We start from the raw sequence: 19,470 nt of genomic DNA, 5'->3' as shown, positions 1-19,470 counted from the left end.
AACAGAATGATAGATTTTTGAGGGGAGGGCAGGAACCTCCCCTGGGAAGGTAGATTTTTAAGGGGAGGGCGGGAACCTCCTCTGGGAAGGTAGATTTTTGAGGGGAGGTAGCTACAGAGATCACACCTCTTCAGATAAACATTACATCACACTGACTGCACACCACCCTCACCTAGCTTTGCAGCCACTTTAAAATGCAGATTCGAAGAGCAAATTGAATACCAAGATTTTTACGGTCACGATAAACTGTAACAACAGAGACAAACATCAAAGAGAAGCAGATTCAGAGCTCTTCCATAGAAAGTGTTTTTTGATTAGATAATTATAAAGCAATGACCAGCCCTGAAGACTGGAGACAGAATTCTTCCCCACCAGTTTTTCTATGCCACGTAAGGGATGCATTTTTGAACTATGATAAACCAAGATAAATTTGGTATGTAGTTGTTTCTAACAACAGTGTACCGATTTCTTACTTCTCTCTGTATAGCTATAATTTCATGTGATAAAACCAGTTTATACAAGACTGTGTTGTACCAAAATTCTCTACCAAATTGACAGTTTTGTTTTTGGGAGTTCATCACATCTTCAGAGGGATTCTACCTGTAGTACCTATCTAAACTCTGTCAGAGTCAAATTGCCAGGAAATGCAAACGTACCAAATAAGTTTCTCTGTCTTTGAATTGACCTCAGTTGAGTTTGTACTCTGCTGTTTTACTGCTAAAACAAACATAACTTACACAAAAATAGCATATTAGGGGGTTTGTCGGTTCTTTTTAAATATTATTTGGTCAGATAATTTAGATTTGATTTATTAGAGCTGCACTTACTCTGTTGACCAAGGTAAACAATAATGTAAACAATATTGGCATTTCTAAGATCATGAAGAATGAAAACTCTTCTGTAAGCAAGTTATTCTAAAAGACACCAAACCATTACACCATCAATATCCCCTACACCAGCAAGCCTGGAGCCCCTAGACACATCATCATAACTCCAATCACCTACCATAGCTTTTACAAACAAGTTGATATGAAGCTATGTTAAATAGCATATCATTTTTCCCCAACTCTATCATCCATTTCCAGCGCATCCTTGAAATATCCGTCAACATTAACTTCTAATCATCCTAAAATTACGTAAAGAATTTCACCTACATCTCAAACATCTTTAAAAAACAGAAAATGCCATAAAAGAAAAAAACTGCAAAAATTATCTGACTGGGGGTAAAAAGTGAAATAGGGTCTTGCCCAGGGGATGGAAGGGTGATAGGTAGAGACCACACATCCTGACTTTAATTGACTTATCGCCCAAAGATAGGACAGGTATAATATCCTCACCGTGGCAACCAATCACTCCTCATATTCCAAACCTCTGGTTGACCTAGACTCTCAAGTATTGTGGTTGGATAGTTAAGGTTATCAGTGACTAAGATTAGACCAATTGTGCTGACCTTTCAAAACTTACGAGCCTTATAATTTGCTTGTTTACAAATAATCTCTCTATTTTTTTTAGAACTACGAACATGATGCCTAATAGAATAGGAAATTGGTAACAAGAACAGTCAGGAAATTGATATTGAAAGTGTGGAAAGCTTGGTAATTGTGTGTATGAATAGCCAATATTTCCAATTAGGTCCCAGTCAGGGCAATTACAATCACCCTGTTATCCCCAGACACACCTGATACAGGTTTTCTGCTGATGAATAGAAAACTGCACTACAATAAAAATGGTTGAACAGGTGTTTTTTCTGGAAAACAACTCTATTTTTGAGAATACAATTGTCTGAGAATAGAATTGTCTCAAAGTAAATTATCAATATATTTTCTTTTTGGACTTGAATGATTGAAAATGCATTAACACAAAATATTCATGCTTTAATGTTCCATGAAGTGTAATCTGATACTTGAATGTCTTGAAATGATCTACAATTTGGTTTAGCAGTTGTCTCCCCTTGTAGTTGGTTAGCAGTTGTCTCCCCTACCTTTACCGATGACCATCTTTCCAAACTCATGCAGATTTCAGAATGGCAAAATTAAGATCTTAGGCAGTAACAGAGAAAATCTGTTGATGGAAATATCAGGAATGTTTTCTCTCCGACCTCTGACAAGAACAAGACTTAATATGTGTACAAGACTTCATATGTGTACAAGACTTAATATGTGTAATATTTCATCAACAGGGAGCAGAGTATAATGTTGCATCAGCTAGCCAGGATATCACTGAGCAGCAGACACTAAGACATCGAGGCCGTGACTTATTGGAGTCTGCAACAGTATTGTTTACCATTGTCTCCGCAAAAACAACTCTGCAGTTATTGATCTTTTAAACGCTTGGGAAATCTTAGACAAGTTTTAATGACTACAACAGGAGACACGTTCCCAACACATTTATGTAAGCAATTTAGCTACTTTTATTGATTCGAAGGCTTAAAGGATTTTTGGCATTTAAAGCTTTTGGAATGAGATGTAAGGATTTTTTTGAAAGATTGTTTAAACAAAGCAAACAGTGTAGTGCAAAATTCAGTTAAAGTCCATAAATATCTCCAGTACAGGAGGAATAGATTTATTCTAAAAACTTTGGCAAGGATCATTACAAGCTTCCCCAAACAAAGACTTAATCATAGTGCAATGGGTTAATGAGAGCCAGACAACAGACAGGACCTAGCCCTGGGTACACATCACCTTGCCTTCCAGTTCTGCAAACATACGTTCCACTGACTCAATGTTATTGTTTGGGGAGAACACTATCTCACACTGGAGGAATAAAACCTGTCATGTTTTGGAGGGTTTCTGACCCCCCAATTACAGCCGGAGGCCCACAGCCAGGGTAGCCGGTGAGGGCAGACATACATAGTGTACTGGCCTGTTGTGTTAACCCCTCCCTGTCTGTCTTTGAAGTGTAATGAGGCAGTGCTGGCCTTTGATGTACCCATCGTAGACTGATTAGCCACTCCAACACTGGTGTTTGGGCAGCACTGCCAGTTTACACATCTGAAACCTGCTCTATCACCACTCCAACACTGACCGGTGTCCAGACCATGCTCCAGCCACCACTAAACAATTGGTCCTAATTATCACTTGTTGATGCTAATGGCCAGGTTTTCTTACTGAACTCATTAGAGGCCACACACTTACTGACCTGACTGTTGATGGAAGCACTGTTTGTATGCCTTTGATGTCATACCTTTCTATCTACTGGGGTCAATTGATCCACGATTCTCCATACCATCTTATCCATGAGCCCTACTTGTCCTTGTCATGATCAACGCTTTCCGTTACAACAATTTAATACCTATAGTCTTATCCAATGTCCTTGCCAAATTTGCTAGAAATATTAGTTGGAAACTTGGCCACAGTTCCAAAGTATTTTAATTTCTTGTCATTTGTTGATAGTGACAGACAGAAATAAACTAGGTACAAAGAAACTACCATTTTCCAGTGGATCTTTACTTAGTCATGTACTGGAAAGTACAAACTAGCCGTCCCCATTGACATTACGAGGCTCCAACAACTAATGTGTTCTTTTTAAGCAATCAAAGATTCTCAACACTTAATCACCTGTACTTGTATCAGTTATAACATAATTTATTGAGATTTTGTTTTTAAATTACTTGTTTAAAACAGATTAAAAAATTCCATCCAAACAGTCTATTTTCACTTCTTTTTTTCAAGAAAACAATTCTTTGTGAAATTAAGTTTAAAGCAGACAAACTGTGTGACTAGAATACAAGATTAGGACGGACAAACAACAAAACCTTTACCATATTTCCTACAGGAAAACAACTGTTTGCCATTCACGTTGAAACCTTAGCTCCTTGAAGTAGGAATTTCATGTGTGTATAATGAATGTCGCGGCTACAAGTTATAACAATAGACTTAAGAATCACAAATGGTGCCAAGGACAACAAACACTATCGAGGACAAAGCGTTGCAGAAGTGATGTCTTGTCAATGACATGCAGATGCACAGATAATTCCGTACCTCTACAACATTATGTAGCAGTAGTAGGTACAATGATGGACAAATAAGCTGATTGCCTCATTCTCTATACCCAACACACAGCATTACCAGGTATCGTGGTCTGTTGATGGTGGCAGCATTCGGCTTATAATTGTTATGGCGATCCTAAAACTGTTCTACATTTCTGGAGGATGAAACGAGTCTGCCAGCTGACTCAAGATGCTACTACAGAGCTCAACATTACGAAAATAAACTCTAAACTCTACAAACCTCTTCTCCAACAACGACATAAGTTAGCGCTTGTGTTTATCTAAGCAAGGTAAGGGTAGAAGACTGAAGTCTGGAAAGATGGGGTATTCTCAGGCAAAACGCTGTACAGAACCCCAGCAGTACTTGTGGATGTAAGGAGAAAGGTGGGAGAGGCTAGTGGCTCCACAATACTACACAAACATTGGTGTTTTGGTACATAGCTATACTACATAGCACCTTACACAAAGAGTCCAAAAAACCAAGACCTCTTCAAACATTTACCAGATGTGGACAAAAATATCCAATATCAGCAGATTACACAACACAGGAAATATCTGCCTTGATAATTCAATAGTAGAAAGACTATACTCTCCATACAATGACACATAAACAACAGGTTTGTTTATACGACCTTATCAAACAAACGTTTGTTTAAAAACATCTATGAAATCTGTTTTTTCTATCAAACATGTGTCATTATAAAGCAGTGGTGTTTTGATATTTTTTATCAGTAGTCGTTCACTGTTGGTGCATGGTTTACAACAGAACCTCTATGTGTTGTGTGCATTGAACTATTTCAGGGTTAATGTCCTATAAAATCCAGATGGCAATAGTGATACATCTCGATTCTCTATATCTACACAACAATTTCTTTTCCATCTTCCTTCAAAAGTGCAATTTCAAACATGAAATAAAGATTGTTATTGTTTGAAATTCTACTTCGTCAAAACCTTTTATCTGTTGTTTTTGTGTGTATGTGTTTTTTATTTAATGGATCTTTGAGGTAATTCGGTAATTCTATGACTTCAACAAGCATGCTGAAAGTCAGCTTTATCTAATCTAAGCCCGCCAACACAACCGTAGGAATGATGTCAAATTGGATTTCATGTTAGAGACAATTTCATTAACCCAATGATGAAGAATCCATCGTTACGATTTAAAATGGAGTTTTACAGCACCAACACATAATGATACTAATTGAAATCTGTGTCAATTAAACTCTTTGAAATCTCTTAGAATGTTGTCATGACTACTTTCCATGGTGATGACTCTTACCTGTAGCTGGGCTGGTCTGGCAAGGAGCAATCGGATGTCTGCCCCTCTCTCACAGAAGAGTTTTATGGCCTGTTCTCTGCTCTGCACATCTATACCATTAATCTGCAGGGGAATCAAACAGAAATTAAACACACTTGTACACAGCTGCTTTCAGGCTCATCTTAACACAAAAGCACTCACTATACATTTTAACACAAAAGCACTCACTATACATTTAACACAAAAGCACTCACTATACATTTTAACACAAAAGCACTCACTATACATTTTAACACAAAAGCACTGTTTGGCTTAATTCCATATCTGTTCTACACGTAGAACTATTAAAAGTAAATGTTATGTAACAATAGGTCCTCGCTTTAAACTTTATACAGTAATGTGTTAGAAACAGAAATGTATTGAGAGGTCATCCAAGTGCATTAGTGTAAAACCTCTTAAAGGCACTCACAGTGCATATTACTGGAGTAATTTCATTTAAAATTAATTTTTAATTTGGGAAAATTCAATTTAAGCTTTTATTTAACATTTTTAAATGATCTCATAAAATATTGCATAACAATGAAAATCAATTATTGAGAGCATGGGAAGGTAAAAGTTGTTATCTGTGACAGCAGCCATGCCCACATCACAGGATACAAACATGTATAAAGCGACAAATGAAGATGTATATGACGCAAAACAAAATGTCTGGCACTTACAAGCAAGCCTTAATCGCCCAGAGAACAATGTATATTGAACTATAAAAAACACATTGATTTTGGAAATAATAGATTGAACACAATGAAATCTACTTTTGAACATTCTGCATTACTTGTCAGACAATATATAAAAGCTGCGTATATCCACTCGGAGTATTGGTTATTGGTGTTTGAGACTGCCGTGCTTTGTACCGATTCTATAAATGGCTTTATCTCCTGTGATGGGGTAGGTGGGTCGATCTTCTGATGTGCGCTCCTGCATATTAGTGATTTGTTTGGGTGTTTACAATCAATTTGTTGAGTAATTATTGCGCCATCGCCGGTGGCCTAGCTCTCCACTAATACACTACTTCCTGTCTAGACCACCAGGTGACGCCACTCGTTCAATGCCGTCATACAGGACTGAGGCACCGTCACCGTGCATCCACGACACTGCTAATGTCCTCGACACTGATGCCACTGATAGCTACTATACAACTTAGCCTGAAATGTTTACATAACCTCAAATATCTCTATGGTGTTTTCCTGTTAAAATCTTGGAACACTTTTGATGGAAAATTATTTTGCATAAATTTGAATATGGACATTCTATTTTATTGACATCAATGTTTGAAGACCTTTACCCCCTCTAAAACCAGTTCCTTATCTATGACATAAATGGGCTAAATATTAATTGATGTAACCAGTTCCTAATCTATGACATTAAGGGGCTAACTATTAATTATGTAACAAAATTAATGAAAACCCTTTATGATAAGTTAAGCCTGTTACTGTGTAAATTAATTTAATATTAATAATGAAGCTGACTTTACATGATTTGTGGATAATAGCCCAGCCCTATCTGGGTTAGTTCTGGGCACTGTATCTGGATAATAGCCTAGCCCTATCTAGGTAAGTTCTGTGCACTGTATCTGGATAATAGCCCAGCCCTATCTAGGATCGTTCTGGGCACTGTATCTGGATAATAGCCCAGCCCTATCTGGGATAGTTCTGGGCACTGTATCTGGATAATAGCCCAGCCCTATCTGGGTAAGTTCTGGGCCCTGTAACTGGATAATAGCCCAGCCCTATCTAGGATAGTTCTGGGCAGTGTATCTGGATAATAGCCCAGCCCTATCTAGGTAAGTTCTGGGCCCTGTAACTGGATAATAGCCCAGCCCTATCTAGGCTAGTTCCGTGCACTGTATCGGGATAATAGCCCAGCCCTATCTAGGATAGTTCTGGGCAGTGTATCTGGATAATAGCCCAGATAGGATAGCCCAGCCCTATCTGAGAAGGTTCTGTGCACTTTATCTGGATAATAGCCAAGCCCTATCTGGGTTAGTTCTGGGCACTGTACCTGGATAATAGCCCAGCCCTATTTAGGTTAGCTAGTTGTGAGCACTGTACCTGGATAATAGCCCAGCCCTATCAGGGTTAGTTCTGGGCACTCTATCATCCTTACTGGTCTCATTGGCATAATTCTGCATCCTTAGTGATCCATTTGATGAAGTGAAAAACTGCAGGAAACCTGGCTTACTGATAGCTATGTTACACTTGTAAAGGTATTATTGATATGATGTGTGTAGATATGTTTCGGTGTGGAGCACACCCAAGCTCAGTGTGAACCAGACTGTAGGATTACAGCCAGTCGACACACCAGACTCGAGGATTACTTCCAGTACAGGATGAGATTTAATACAAAATAACAGACCTGAGCTACTGCCATGAAAAAAAACAAAGTTTAACTTAAATCAATATCTATAAATATCAAAAATCCTAACTTACTTTGATGATGAACTCTTCCATTTTACAGATACAAGCATGTCAGTGACATTGTCAAGGAAATTGGGCCATTATTTTGTCTAAATATTACATGAACACTATCCAATTGATTTAATACAAATTGGTTAAGTCATTTTGTAGAAGATTTGTGATAGAATAAATTGCAAGACTTAAAGACAAGTTATGAAATAATAATGATACAAAAAGCTAATTAAATGTGGTTGTTGTCTTATGTTTACGACCAGTTCTAATTGGTTAGAGATGGGTGATAGAGGTATTTTATTACTCGTTATAAACAACTGTATCTGAAACAACTTGATATCCCTTCATTAAATATTCCTTTCTGTAACACATTAAAATCATTTAATATCCCCCATCATAATGCAATCAAATAAATCAATGCTGCATGGGCAAGTCACTGGCTCTCGTATCACAAAAATTACACGGCTCTCGTATCACAAAAATTACACGACTCGCGCTGCGTTCTACTCATCACAGACCTTAATTTACTCCAACAGATAAGGTGCAATGATCTCTGTGATAAAACTGTTCAAAAAGCGTATAGGACAAAGCTGAAACTGTGTAATAAAGGAGATAAAGAGAGAAGCAAGGCTTGGGTAGGAGAAAGCTCCATCAAAGTCTTTGATGTTTCAAGATTTTTTCATATAAAACACATAAAACTTTTATGAATCTTTCATAAAACGAAATTGCCCATTTCAATTTGAACAGAAAATGTTTGGCAACAGTGTGCACTGCTTACCTACACAACACTACAATAAGTAAGGAAGTCCTATTTCAATTGACTCCCCATCGTAAAAATACATCACCCATTTTAAATGGAGTAAAACCAGTAAGGTTGACTGTTTCAATCAGTTGTTCTATAATCGGTGCACAGCCACCCATTGTTATACAAACATAAGTACATCCACTGCTCCCTCGACTATAAACTTACTATATTACCCCTGCATGGATACAACAAAGATCTAGCTACTCTGCCATTATAGGTTTCCTGAATTACATGTTTGACTAAGAATAATATATGACCGAGTCTTTGTAGAAGATAACTTTGTACATCTGTTTTATAATCTGGTTGGGATGACAACAACATTGAAGTTAAAGATAAATGTTACATGTACCACCAAATCAGTTATAATCACATAGAAGAGTTCCACTCAAGAGCTAACCCTTTCACCACTGTAGACCATAATAGACTCATCCAGATCAAAGCATGGAAGAGTTTACTTAAGTTACATAGGAGTGAAAGGGTTACTTCCACTTTGCTCCTTTTTTTTTTATAAAAGATGAAGCTACCAAATGTTGTTATTCTGACCTAAAGTAACTTTTCTGGTCAAGGTTCTCCCATAACTCTTTCGATTCACAAAGTTGTTCAGCTTTCATTTTGATGCTGTGAATTTGTAAATTCTTCATTGGCACCAGTATAGTCAAGTGTAGGACTGGAGCTTTAAAGTTTCAACTACTGCAATTTTTTGTTTCTCCAAGTATGTTTAATTCTGTAAAATACATTTTTTTATATCTGACAAGTTATTCCCTTTGTGTAACACAAATGTACTGACCTGTAATATTTGATCTCCTTCCCGAATTTGACCATTTTTGAAAGCTACACTTTCCGTTTCCACCTGAAACAATACAAAAGAAAACGCATTTAGCACACTTTGTATTGCAGAAAAATGTTTAGCACACTTTGTACTGTATTAATATTATCATACACCATTAATATTTTAGAATATCTTAGCCCTATAGGAAAAGGAAAAAACTTTCCTGTAATATTTTTTAGTTTGAGGAAGAAAGAAAATATTTTCAGAGCTGTTGCATACAGATTTCTTTTAGAAAAGATAAAAATCTTTCCAGTGTCATATTGATATCAAACAGGTTGAGGGAAAATGGGAAATTTGTCTGTCTGCAATTTGTGTTGGTTTAAGGAAATAGAAATACTTTCTAAAGCTGTTTTATACATAACCTAAGAAAAGTGAGATTTTATACGGTTTGTGATAAAGCATTAAACTACTGACTAGTACCTGGGACAAGATACAGATGTGTGTGTGATTTCATGGTCGATGGACCTGGCAGATTCCCCCTCCTGAGATCCCCCTCCACACCATGAAACCTCCCACTATACCTATAACCTCCATCATTACTGTATATACGTCTGTAAATCAGCCGTGTAAAATCTTCCTGAAAATTTACATTCTCGCTCTGGACAACCAGGGTATATGAGTGCATATTACTCCTCTCTGCATACAATTTATTAAAAGGAATACGAAACTTGATTAACCCTCAAAACACAGAATCTTTCATTGATTAACCCTCCAAATACACCATCCTTCACTGATTGATGCTCCAAACACACCATATTCAATCATGATTGCATATGTGCATTTTCCAACCAACGAGACATTCATTATTTCAACATGATTTGATTTTGGAAGTTTGAGCTATCCTCCATCAACTGTACATACCTTAAAGCTGTTTAAATGTAATCTTTGACTGAAAGATAACTTTGGTATCTTTTTAAAGCTTATTATGCAACATATTTCCTTGGGGTTGTTTTATCACACAAAACAACTTTTGATCTCTCAGAAGAACAATGATATTCCCGTCTCTGTAGGAGAAAACATCTCAACAAAGGACACTTAGGCCTGTGATAAAAAGCCACTTATAACCTAGATAAATGGGCGGCAAAACTACAAACGATAAGTAGTAGGACCACAGTGCTTATTTCAAACAGAAAGAAGAAACACGTCTAGAAACTCTAATTATCTGTGAGTCTTATCAAGGTGTTACTATTTTAATTTTGTCTGGTGCCGAGGATTCTGCCTTTGTCTGTGATGTTAGGTGGAATATTTCCCATATCAGGGCCCACAGATAACTTCTACCTGGGTTTATCTGTATTGTATTAACACATTGTTGTTTTTCTTGTAAACCTCACCCATTCCTCAATTCCTACAGACACTCCTCCCCTGGTTCAGACCACTAGTATACAGACCGTGTGGTCAACACAGAGTTGCAGGTTAGAAGCCCATCAGCATGCTATTAGTACACTATCAGTATAGTATCAGCTTAATATCAGTATACAGTCAGTACACTATCAGTATAGTATCAGCGTAATATCAGTATACAGTCAGTATCAGCATGCTATTAGTACACTATCAGCTTAATATCAGTATACAGTCAGTACAGTATCAGCAGGCTTACAGTGCCACAGGACCAGTACATTGAAGACTAGAAGACCTGTGGAATCTGTAGGCTATAATATACGTCACTGCCAGGAAAAGTACTACAGACAAAAGTCTCTGAAAGCTGATGAAAGCCACGGCTATCACATTCTGACCACAGGACCATCACCAGAGACAAAACACTTGGTTCTTCCAACCAATCCTAATATTTCAGCTCTTTGATTTCTTCCAAAAGGTGTGTACATATCAGAACCCTGTGTATGTCTTACACAGGCGAACATAACATGTTTGCTGAATCACCTAATGGTGTATCTTTCTAACAATAAAAATATAATTCTCAATGATGTTACCACAATAAATTCTACTGAACATGATATCTATGATAATCTTAAGTGTTAAATTTGATAAGTGACTTGAACTTCTCAATGAAAAAAGGTCCCCTTTTAATCTGTTTGAACACAGCTACAAACCCATCTTGCTGCCCATCAGCTCTCACTTTTTATAAACAGAAACCAATATTCGGTTTTTCCTGAGTGCTAAAGCATTAGGCAATAACTTGGAGGATTTTTAGAAGTCAATCTGAAAATTTAATTGAACCAATGGACTTGTTGACTGGGGTTTTAAATGGAAACTAAACCACATCCAGGGCAAATTGCATTGTGGGAACTATATGGGTGTTGTAATACTCAATAAACTGTGATGAACTTCCACGTCGGTGACATTTTATTTCTCTCTCATGTCGTCAATTCTGTTACACACACACACATTAAGTTTCCCTTTTCTGAGTTACAATGATAAGGTACTCCATGAGAATAGTATCAACTCCCTCGATAAACCTGCTATCTCATCAGAAGCAACACTTCATCAGTTCATCCTTAGCACTGTTTCTGCATCATATGAAACCTGTGAAATACTTTGGTTTTTTCCCGTAAATTTCTTTTTCAAATGCGTATCAATAATCAATACACTAAACCTTTAGGGGCTACTGTTTATTATTTCATGTTATATGACTTTATCAATAAAAATGTAACGAAGAAATGCAAGAAGGTAGCCTAACTACTGTATACAGGTGACTTTAGCCCAGTCAAACTTTCGTCCTATGCTGGTAAAATCTGTATTTGCCCAGTATTAATTGCGCCCTTTCACATATGATCGCTATATATGTTTCTAGCGTTGGCTCTTATGATAAATTTACCCTCATTACGGAGGGCGAAAAAGGCGAAGGTTGAACTGTGGCGAACATTTCCCGGTATACAGTATCATCAGTAAACTCTGACCATTCAGGATATTTGATTTAGGTCAAATACACTCAACTTCACAATTACATGTGTTATTCTAACACAATTTATTAACATTAAAGTCTGATCTGTAAACATCCCTTTCTTTAAGTCTACATCTGTTGTTTGTAGAGAGCAGACTTGGAGACCCCTACCTCCTACACAAACATGACGGGACATTCCTGTATTTCCAGTAGGACTGTCCAGTAATGCTAGTAGAGAGCTGAGATGGTCACACTTATCGGTGGCAGTACACACGATTATCTGTCTCTCCCACAGATACACAACTATTCCATTCACCAGTAAGGTGGCCATCCTACTTTCACAGGCTAGACCTAGTTTTGGAGGAATGACCTTCACTGCTAAGGGACTTGAACTATTTCAAGTTTCCTGGCCATCAATGGTTCACCCCACAGTGATGAAGACTGAGCGTAAAACCACTCAATACTTGGTGAAAGACAATATATTGGAGCTGATAGATTACATATTAAGAACAAAATAACTTTTGACTGTGAACAACATTTACTAAGAGAGCTGAAGAAGTCAATGGTTTAATATGAAAATAATCTCTGATCCATTCCAATCCAAAACCCCTACTAAATCCATGAGGAGATAACTCTAGATATCAAAGCAAGAAAAGACAACCCTGGAATATTTCTAGATAAACAATTAAAAGGGAAGACATTCCTAGATAAAAAGTTGTAAACAATATACTTACCTTACTGAAATATTTCCTTAGCAATATTTTCTTACATTTGAAAGAAAACCTTTGAAAGGACTTCAAAAATTAAACAATATTTGTAAACATGACACCAAGAATATCAGTTGTTTATCATGATCATTAAGGTTTTATGGAAGAGATTTTTCTGGTGAGAATAATCACACATTCTTGTGTCCATTACCTCCTAGATTACTCCAGGAAGCTGGTGGACACAAACGTAATTACCAGGCATTGAAATATACCATACCAGTAAACACATTCCCCACCATCATCAAATCAGCCGTGGTATGCCACCCCAAAATCCCTGTGTCAGAGATTAATAGACCAAAATCTGGTGTTATTGTAACAATAAGCTTAATAGACCATAAAGCATTGATAACATATGACAAAAATGCATTTTGCTTGACTTTTTTGTGAGTTGTTACGGAGAAACATTTGTTATGGTTTCCCCTGCCTTCCTGTTTTGATCCCCACAGTCCTGTTTTACCATTAGTCCTGCCATTTTATAGCACCATAAAGAACCGTGGAGATTATTTTTATGCAATCTTTCCACACGGTGAGGCCATGTTGGTGTCTAGCCTGCCATTATACTTATCTGTGGAGCTAGAATCACCTAACACAGAGCCATACCAAGTCTGACTGGCCCAACGGTTAATGGTACTTCATCCCCTGTCAATCATCCAACTTCAAAAAACTTTCAAGTACACCAATGTACCAGCTCATTAATTCATAATACACCGAAAGTACATAGTGTTATGTGTACATAACATCTACAAATCATATACTCTTACAACCATAGAAGTGTTCTGGTCCAGACAGTTGGGTATTGAATCAAGGCAAATGCAACATAATTAAGTCTTCGAAAGTTGCAAATATAAATCTATATTCAGATTATTATTTTTCCAAAACCTTTCAAGATCAGCTATCAATCATTTTGAATCTTAGCAATTTGGATACAACAGATTAAAAATTAGTAATATTATTTAAAAAATAAAACTTACCATCTTCCTTGAAATGAATCTCAGCATTGTCAGGTCTTATGAACGGACACAGACTGACACATCCTCAACAATACCGTTACCATAACAATGTCCTATCACACGAGATCTATTACCCAAGTCTGTCCACCAGCCTCTCAAACTTTGATCACCTCTCTATCATACAAAATACTTTAATTAACACCTTTAAATCAGAGTAATCAAAACTGTCCACTGGGTATAAACTGACACACATTGATGCGACATAATACAATAAAGCGTTCAACAACACTGCCCACTGAAACCCATTGTTGTATAACCATGCATATTCATGCAATTATTTTGCGAAAACTGATGAGAGAATTGAATTAGCTCCAAATGATAGGACTAATTGGTGGGATAAGTTACAGCAACTTCTGCTGGACTCAAATCAGGTCAAAGGTCATCAACAGACCAGTCATGTGTATCTAACTTCAAACAGATCGGTGTTCTGATTCCAGGAATTAAGATAACAATATGGAATTAATTCCTTCTCATCAGTCCACCAATCAGTGAGCCATTTATCAGTAAACAAAGAGGTCCCAGGGGCCTGTGGATAAGGACTAATCCATCAATCCCTAAACTACAATGTATTTTGATAGACATACGGACAGTACCACACAATGTAGGGTGAGAGAGCCATCTGGACAGGACCTTGATGGTGACACAAACCACTGGTATACTCTGGTACCACAGGACCTTGAAGGTGACACAGACCACTGGTACACTCTGGTACCACAGGACCTTGATGGTGACACAAACCACTGGTACACTCTGGTACCACAGGACCTTGATGGTGACACAGACCACTGGTACACTCTGGTACCACAGGACCTTGATGATGACACAGACCACTGGTACACCCTGGTACCACAGGACCTTGATGATGGCACAGACCACTGGTACACCCTGGTACCACAGGTCCTTGATGGTGACACAGACCACTGGTACACCCCGGTACCACAGGACCTTGATGATGGCACAGACCACTGCTACACCCTGGTACCACAGGACCTTGATGGTGACAAAGACCACTGGTACACCCTGGTACCACAGGACATTGATGGTGACACAGACCACTGGTACACCCTAGTGCCACAGAACCTTGATGGTGACACAGACCACTGGTACACCCTGGTGCCACAGGACCTTGATGGCGACACAGACCACTGGTACACCCTGGTGCCACAGGACCTTGATGGGGACACAGACCACTGGTACACCCCGGTACCACAGGACCTTGATGATGGCACAGACCACTGGTACAACCTGGTACCACAGGACCTTGATGGTGACACAATCCACTGGTACACTCTGGTACCACAGGACCTTGAAGGTGACACAGACCGCTGGTACACTCTGGTACCACAGGACCTTGATGGTGACACCGCCCACTGGTACACTCTGGTACCACAGGACCTTGAAGGTGACACAGACCGCTGGTACACTCTGGTACCACAGGACCTTGATGGTGACACAAACCACTGGTATACTCTGGTACCACAGGACCTTGAAGGTGACACAGACCGCTGGTACACTCTGGTACCACAGGACCTTGATGATGACACAAACCACTGGTACGCTCTGGTACCACAGGACCTTGATGGTGACACCGCCCACTGGTACACTCTGGTACCACAGGACCTTGATGATGACACAAACCACTGGTACGCTCTGGTACCACAGGACCTTGATGGTGACACAGACCATTGGTACACCCTGGTACCACAGGACCTTGATGGCGACACAGACCACTGGTACACCCTAGTACCACAGAACCTTGATGGTGACACAGACCACTGGTACACCCCGGTACCACAGGACCTTGATGATGGCACAGACCACTGGTACACCCTGGTACCACAGGACCTTGATGGTGACACAGACCACTGGTACACCCTGGTGCCACAGGACCTTGATGGTGACACAGACCACTGGTACACCCTGGTATCACAAGATGCTCAAAGCACAGGATGGAGGGTGACATCCGAGTACCCAAAGATATTCAAAGCACCAAGACTGTTAGAATTGGGCCTAATATACCAGAGATAGGTTCTATAGTATACCCTGTGGTTTCAGGTCCTCACTCAAACATTGCAGTTTTTCACCATACCCTGTGGTATTATTGGGTTATTACTGAACACTGCTGTTTGTCACCAAGACATCTGAGGTTGGTTTCCAATGAAACACTTTTAAAGTGACTGGTGCTTAACTTAGTCATCACCAAATATTGAGTTTAAACTCAAACAATCATTCTTCACATGTAACATTTATGCCAATCGCTCACAGCTTTGTGTTTTGTATTAGAACCATATTTAAAATATAGTTTCCACTAAAGGTTTTGTGATATTTTGCACTTGTAATGTCTGAAAGTTTTTTAATCTGTCGCAGCAGACATATATACTTATCACCCTTGGGCACTCCACTCCACACAAGTGTCACATACAATGTCCTTTACAACCCTTCCTTCCCGATACAGCGAGAACAAATGATAATAAAACTTTCTTTTCAATAAACATGTACGACTTTCTATATCCCAGTGATTCAAAACAGATTTTTGTAATTTCTAACATAAGAAAAATCCCTAAAAATGTCACAAGTCTGAAGGATGTTTGGAGTGGGAGATAGTGGCTGTCATTTTGTCATGTGTCGAAGACTTTACAAATAATTGAGACTACTTGAAACATAAAAAAGTGCAGACCTAAGCAAATATTGGCAGGAATTCAAACTGTTCAGTAAATGCTTTGTGTCAGTAAATTAACTCCTCAAATGAAATGTCACTAACCAGAGAATTACTCCAAGTCTGCTAAGTGGTTTGATTGGCTGGGATAGAGAGGCTGTTACCTACTGTGCTATACATACAGGGCAACAAAACATGTCATTACTGAGGAAATCTTCAAATTTCCTATACATGGAGGGGTTTGTTTGGGAGGTCTTACCACACAAAGTTTAATGTTAATATGTAAACTGGCCAGTTTTAAACAGCTGTTGTACTAACATTTTTTGGGGAAGGAAGTACTCTAGTACCTCCCTCCCTTAGATCAAAAATTTTGCCTGCATCCCAAACATCAGGAAGACCCCTATAGCCCCAAGTTGTTGACATCAAACTCCATAACCTCACCCAACAGCTAGCCTCAGATTGACAGCTACGAATCCAGGCAGAACTACCAATTAAGGTGCAGAAAATTTGAGAGGCATGACAGTCAAAGGTCAAAACATGGGAGAGGATATCGGGAGAATCTATGTAAAAGTGTAAAACACTGTTCCTTTACAAGCCAGGTCAAATTTAATTTAATTCAAATTTTATGCCCCACATCAAAGTTCCATAAAAGCAAGAAACACAGATGGGTCATAGTTTGTAGGTCATATTATCATCATATTGTTGGGGTAGGGGAAACAACTTCAAAGGGAGTGGGTGATGAGACATTGTTTTTGAGCTGGTTACAAGTGACAGAAGGCTAGGCTAGATGACAGGCCAGCCGAGTGCACAGTATTCATTAGAAATGATGTATGGGGCTGATGGAAACCCAATACACCCCCACAACTTTATAGCAAAATGATATTATGCAAAAAAAAATGTATGATGGTGTCCCCTAGTAATTAATTCACAGAAGCAAGTCTGTATTTTATGGTTGTTTATTGTCTAAAGTTGTGTGTGAAGCTGGTTTTAATGGTAAAATAACACTAGACCTGTTACTACAAGATACACAATCCTTCCTTGGGCTTTCGCTCTCCAGAATAAATTATCTTCCTCAAATCTCGGTCTCAACGTGGAGCATGGAAAAGTCTTTGAACTCTCCATTATTAGCACAACTTACAAGGACGTAAACTCAGAAATATAAACAAAATCAACATTTTGTTAACATTACAAGTTCTATTTAAAGAAATTGAAAAATGTAAGGAAGTCCTTTAAGTTAAACACAAAATTACAAAACGTTTAACAACTTTGGCCGAAAAAAATCTATAATAAACTAGAGTCAATTTCAGGTATAAACAGTGGAGTTAAATTTAGGTGTAAACCAATTTCTGTCTAGATAAATCTATTTTCGTCTCCTCACTTCCTGCAGCAAACTAGGATTACCTATAGCATTTAAGAGATAGAAAACATGGTCCGTTCCTCCTCTCCAACTGGTGAAGAATGCCAGTTATGTATACCTATCGGTGCCTGACTGGGTGGTCACTCTCATTTGACCTTAGTCTTACTTAAATGACCTTGGCCCATCAAAATTGATTGTTCCGTTTCATAAAAATTCATGGATTCAAATATCAAACAGGTAGCACGGCCCTGTTTTGCATAATTATCGGAACACTGGTACATTTCTAGGTGAAGGTTGACGATGATGGACAATAGAATATGTAAGCACACTCGTATCAACACCTGGCTGGCTTCCTGTCAACTTAGAGGTAACACTCTATTGTTTTTTATTAACTATCAGGTACCACTGTCATACGACTATCACATACCACTGTTATCACCTTATTTACCAAAGGGCGTATAGTCATTACGTATGAGAATTATAGAATCAATACACTCAGAATTATCAGTCACAATAACTCTAAACATTCCAAACCGGACTAAGAATCACGGGGTAGCCATTAGTGTAAAGTGTTATACACTGTTTCTACATTACCTTATGTTGTATTGGAAAGATTCTCTCTAAGTACAACACATGTTAGACAGCTCGGTAATCTAAAATCAATATCCTTAATTTCAAAATAATTCTGAATCAATGAAGATAATTTCATCAAAATTCAACAACACATGGTTGAAATTTCTTTCAATATCTGTAACTTAATAGGGATTGTTTTCCTCCACAAGACTATCAGGGACCTTTACACAGGGAGATTAATCCTCCAATCGATAGGTCGATACAACCATCAATTCTCGTCAGGGCGTACCTGTGGCCAAGGAGCCAGCTCACAACTGAGACCGATTTAGTACCTGTAGAAGGCATTAATTAATCATTGTTATCTGTGGCCCACTGCCCCTCTAGTGGGCCACTCATTAGAGGCCAGAGGTGCTCATTATCAACACCTCAGCCGTCCTTATCTGATATAGAGGGCAGCACCCAGATACTCCCGCAGCTGATAACACCTTATGTGACAGTTACACAAAATATATTTTCATTCTACATCTTTTCCCCTCTTATCTTATCTCGGTATCATGTGGAAATAATTATTAATGGAAAACCGTCTCGATTTATGGTGTCATGGAAACAAGCAGCCGCATGCACTTTGCGTATCACTGTGTTATAACCTCTAACATGGCAGTCTTAATTTTTCTCAAAGCTTTAATTTCAAATCAGGAATAATTATCTTAAAACAATGTTTCTCTTTAAACCTGCTTTCATAATACATGTATTAGTGTCTTTATCATATCAGCGAGTTTCAGACTTGAACAGACATGCGTTCATCTTTCTGAGGATTTTCATGATGTTCCTATGTACCAGAGTTAGATAAAGCTTACACATATTCTTCCTGTGATAAGTAAAGGGATCTTAGGGAGTTCAATGTAGGTGGTGGTCCTAGGAGTGAG

General features: G+C 38.4%; 1 protein-coding gene across 5 annotated transcripts in view; it reads right to left on the bottom strand.

Annotated features, from left to right (window-relative positions):
• The window catches only part of LOC110443089 (E3 ubiquitin-protein ligase PDZRN3-like), a 192,046-nt gene that overhangs the window by 14,968 nt on the left and 157,608 nt on the right, over positions 1 to 19,470 (bottom strand). For all 5 annotated transcript variants that reach the window (XM_021487078.1, XM_021487077.1, XM_021487079.1 and 2 more), the window contains 2 exons: positions 9,301 to 9,363; positions 5,265 to 5,366 (listed from right to left, as the gene is read on the bottom strand). In XM_021487078.1, the coding sequence (XP_021342753.1) occupies positions 5,265 to 5,366; positions 9,301 to 9,363 (165 nt within the window). The remainder of the gene's footprint in view (positions 1 to 5,264; positions 5,367 to 9,300; positions 9,364 to 19,470) is intronic.

Source organism: Mizuhopecten yessoensis, unplaced genomic scaffold (assembly GCF_002113885.1).
Source record: "Mizuhopecten yessoensis strain PY_sf001 unplaced genomic scaffold, ASM211388v2 scaffold716325, whole genome shotgun sequence".
Classification (NCBI taxonomy): Eukaryota; Metazoa; Mollusca; class Bivalvia; order Pectinida; family Pectinidae; genus Mizuhopecten; species Mizuhopecten yessoensis.
This window is presented reverse-complemented; position numbering and strand designations above follow the sequence as displayed.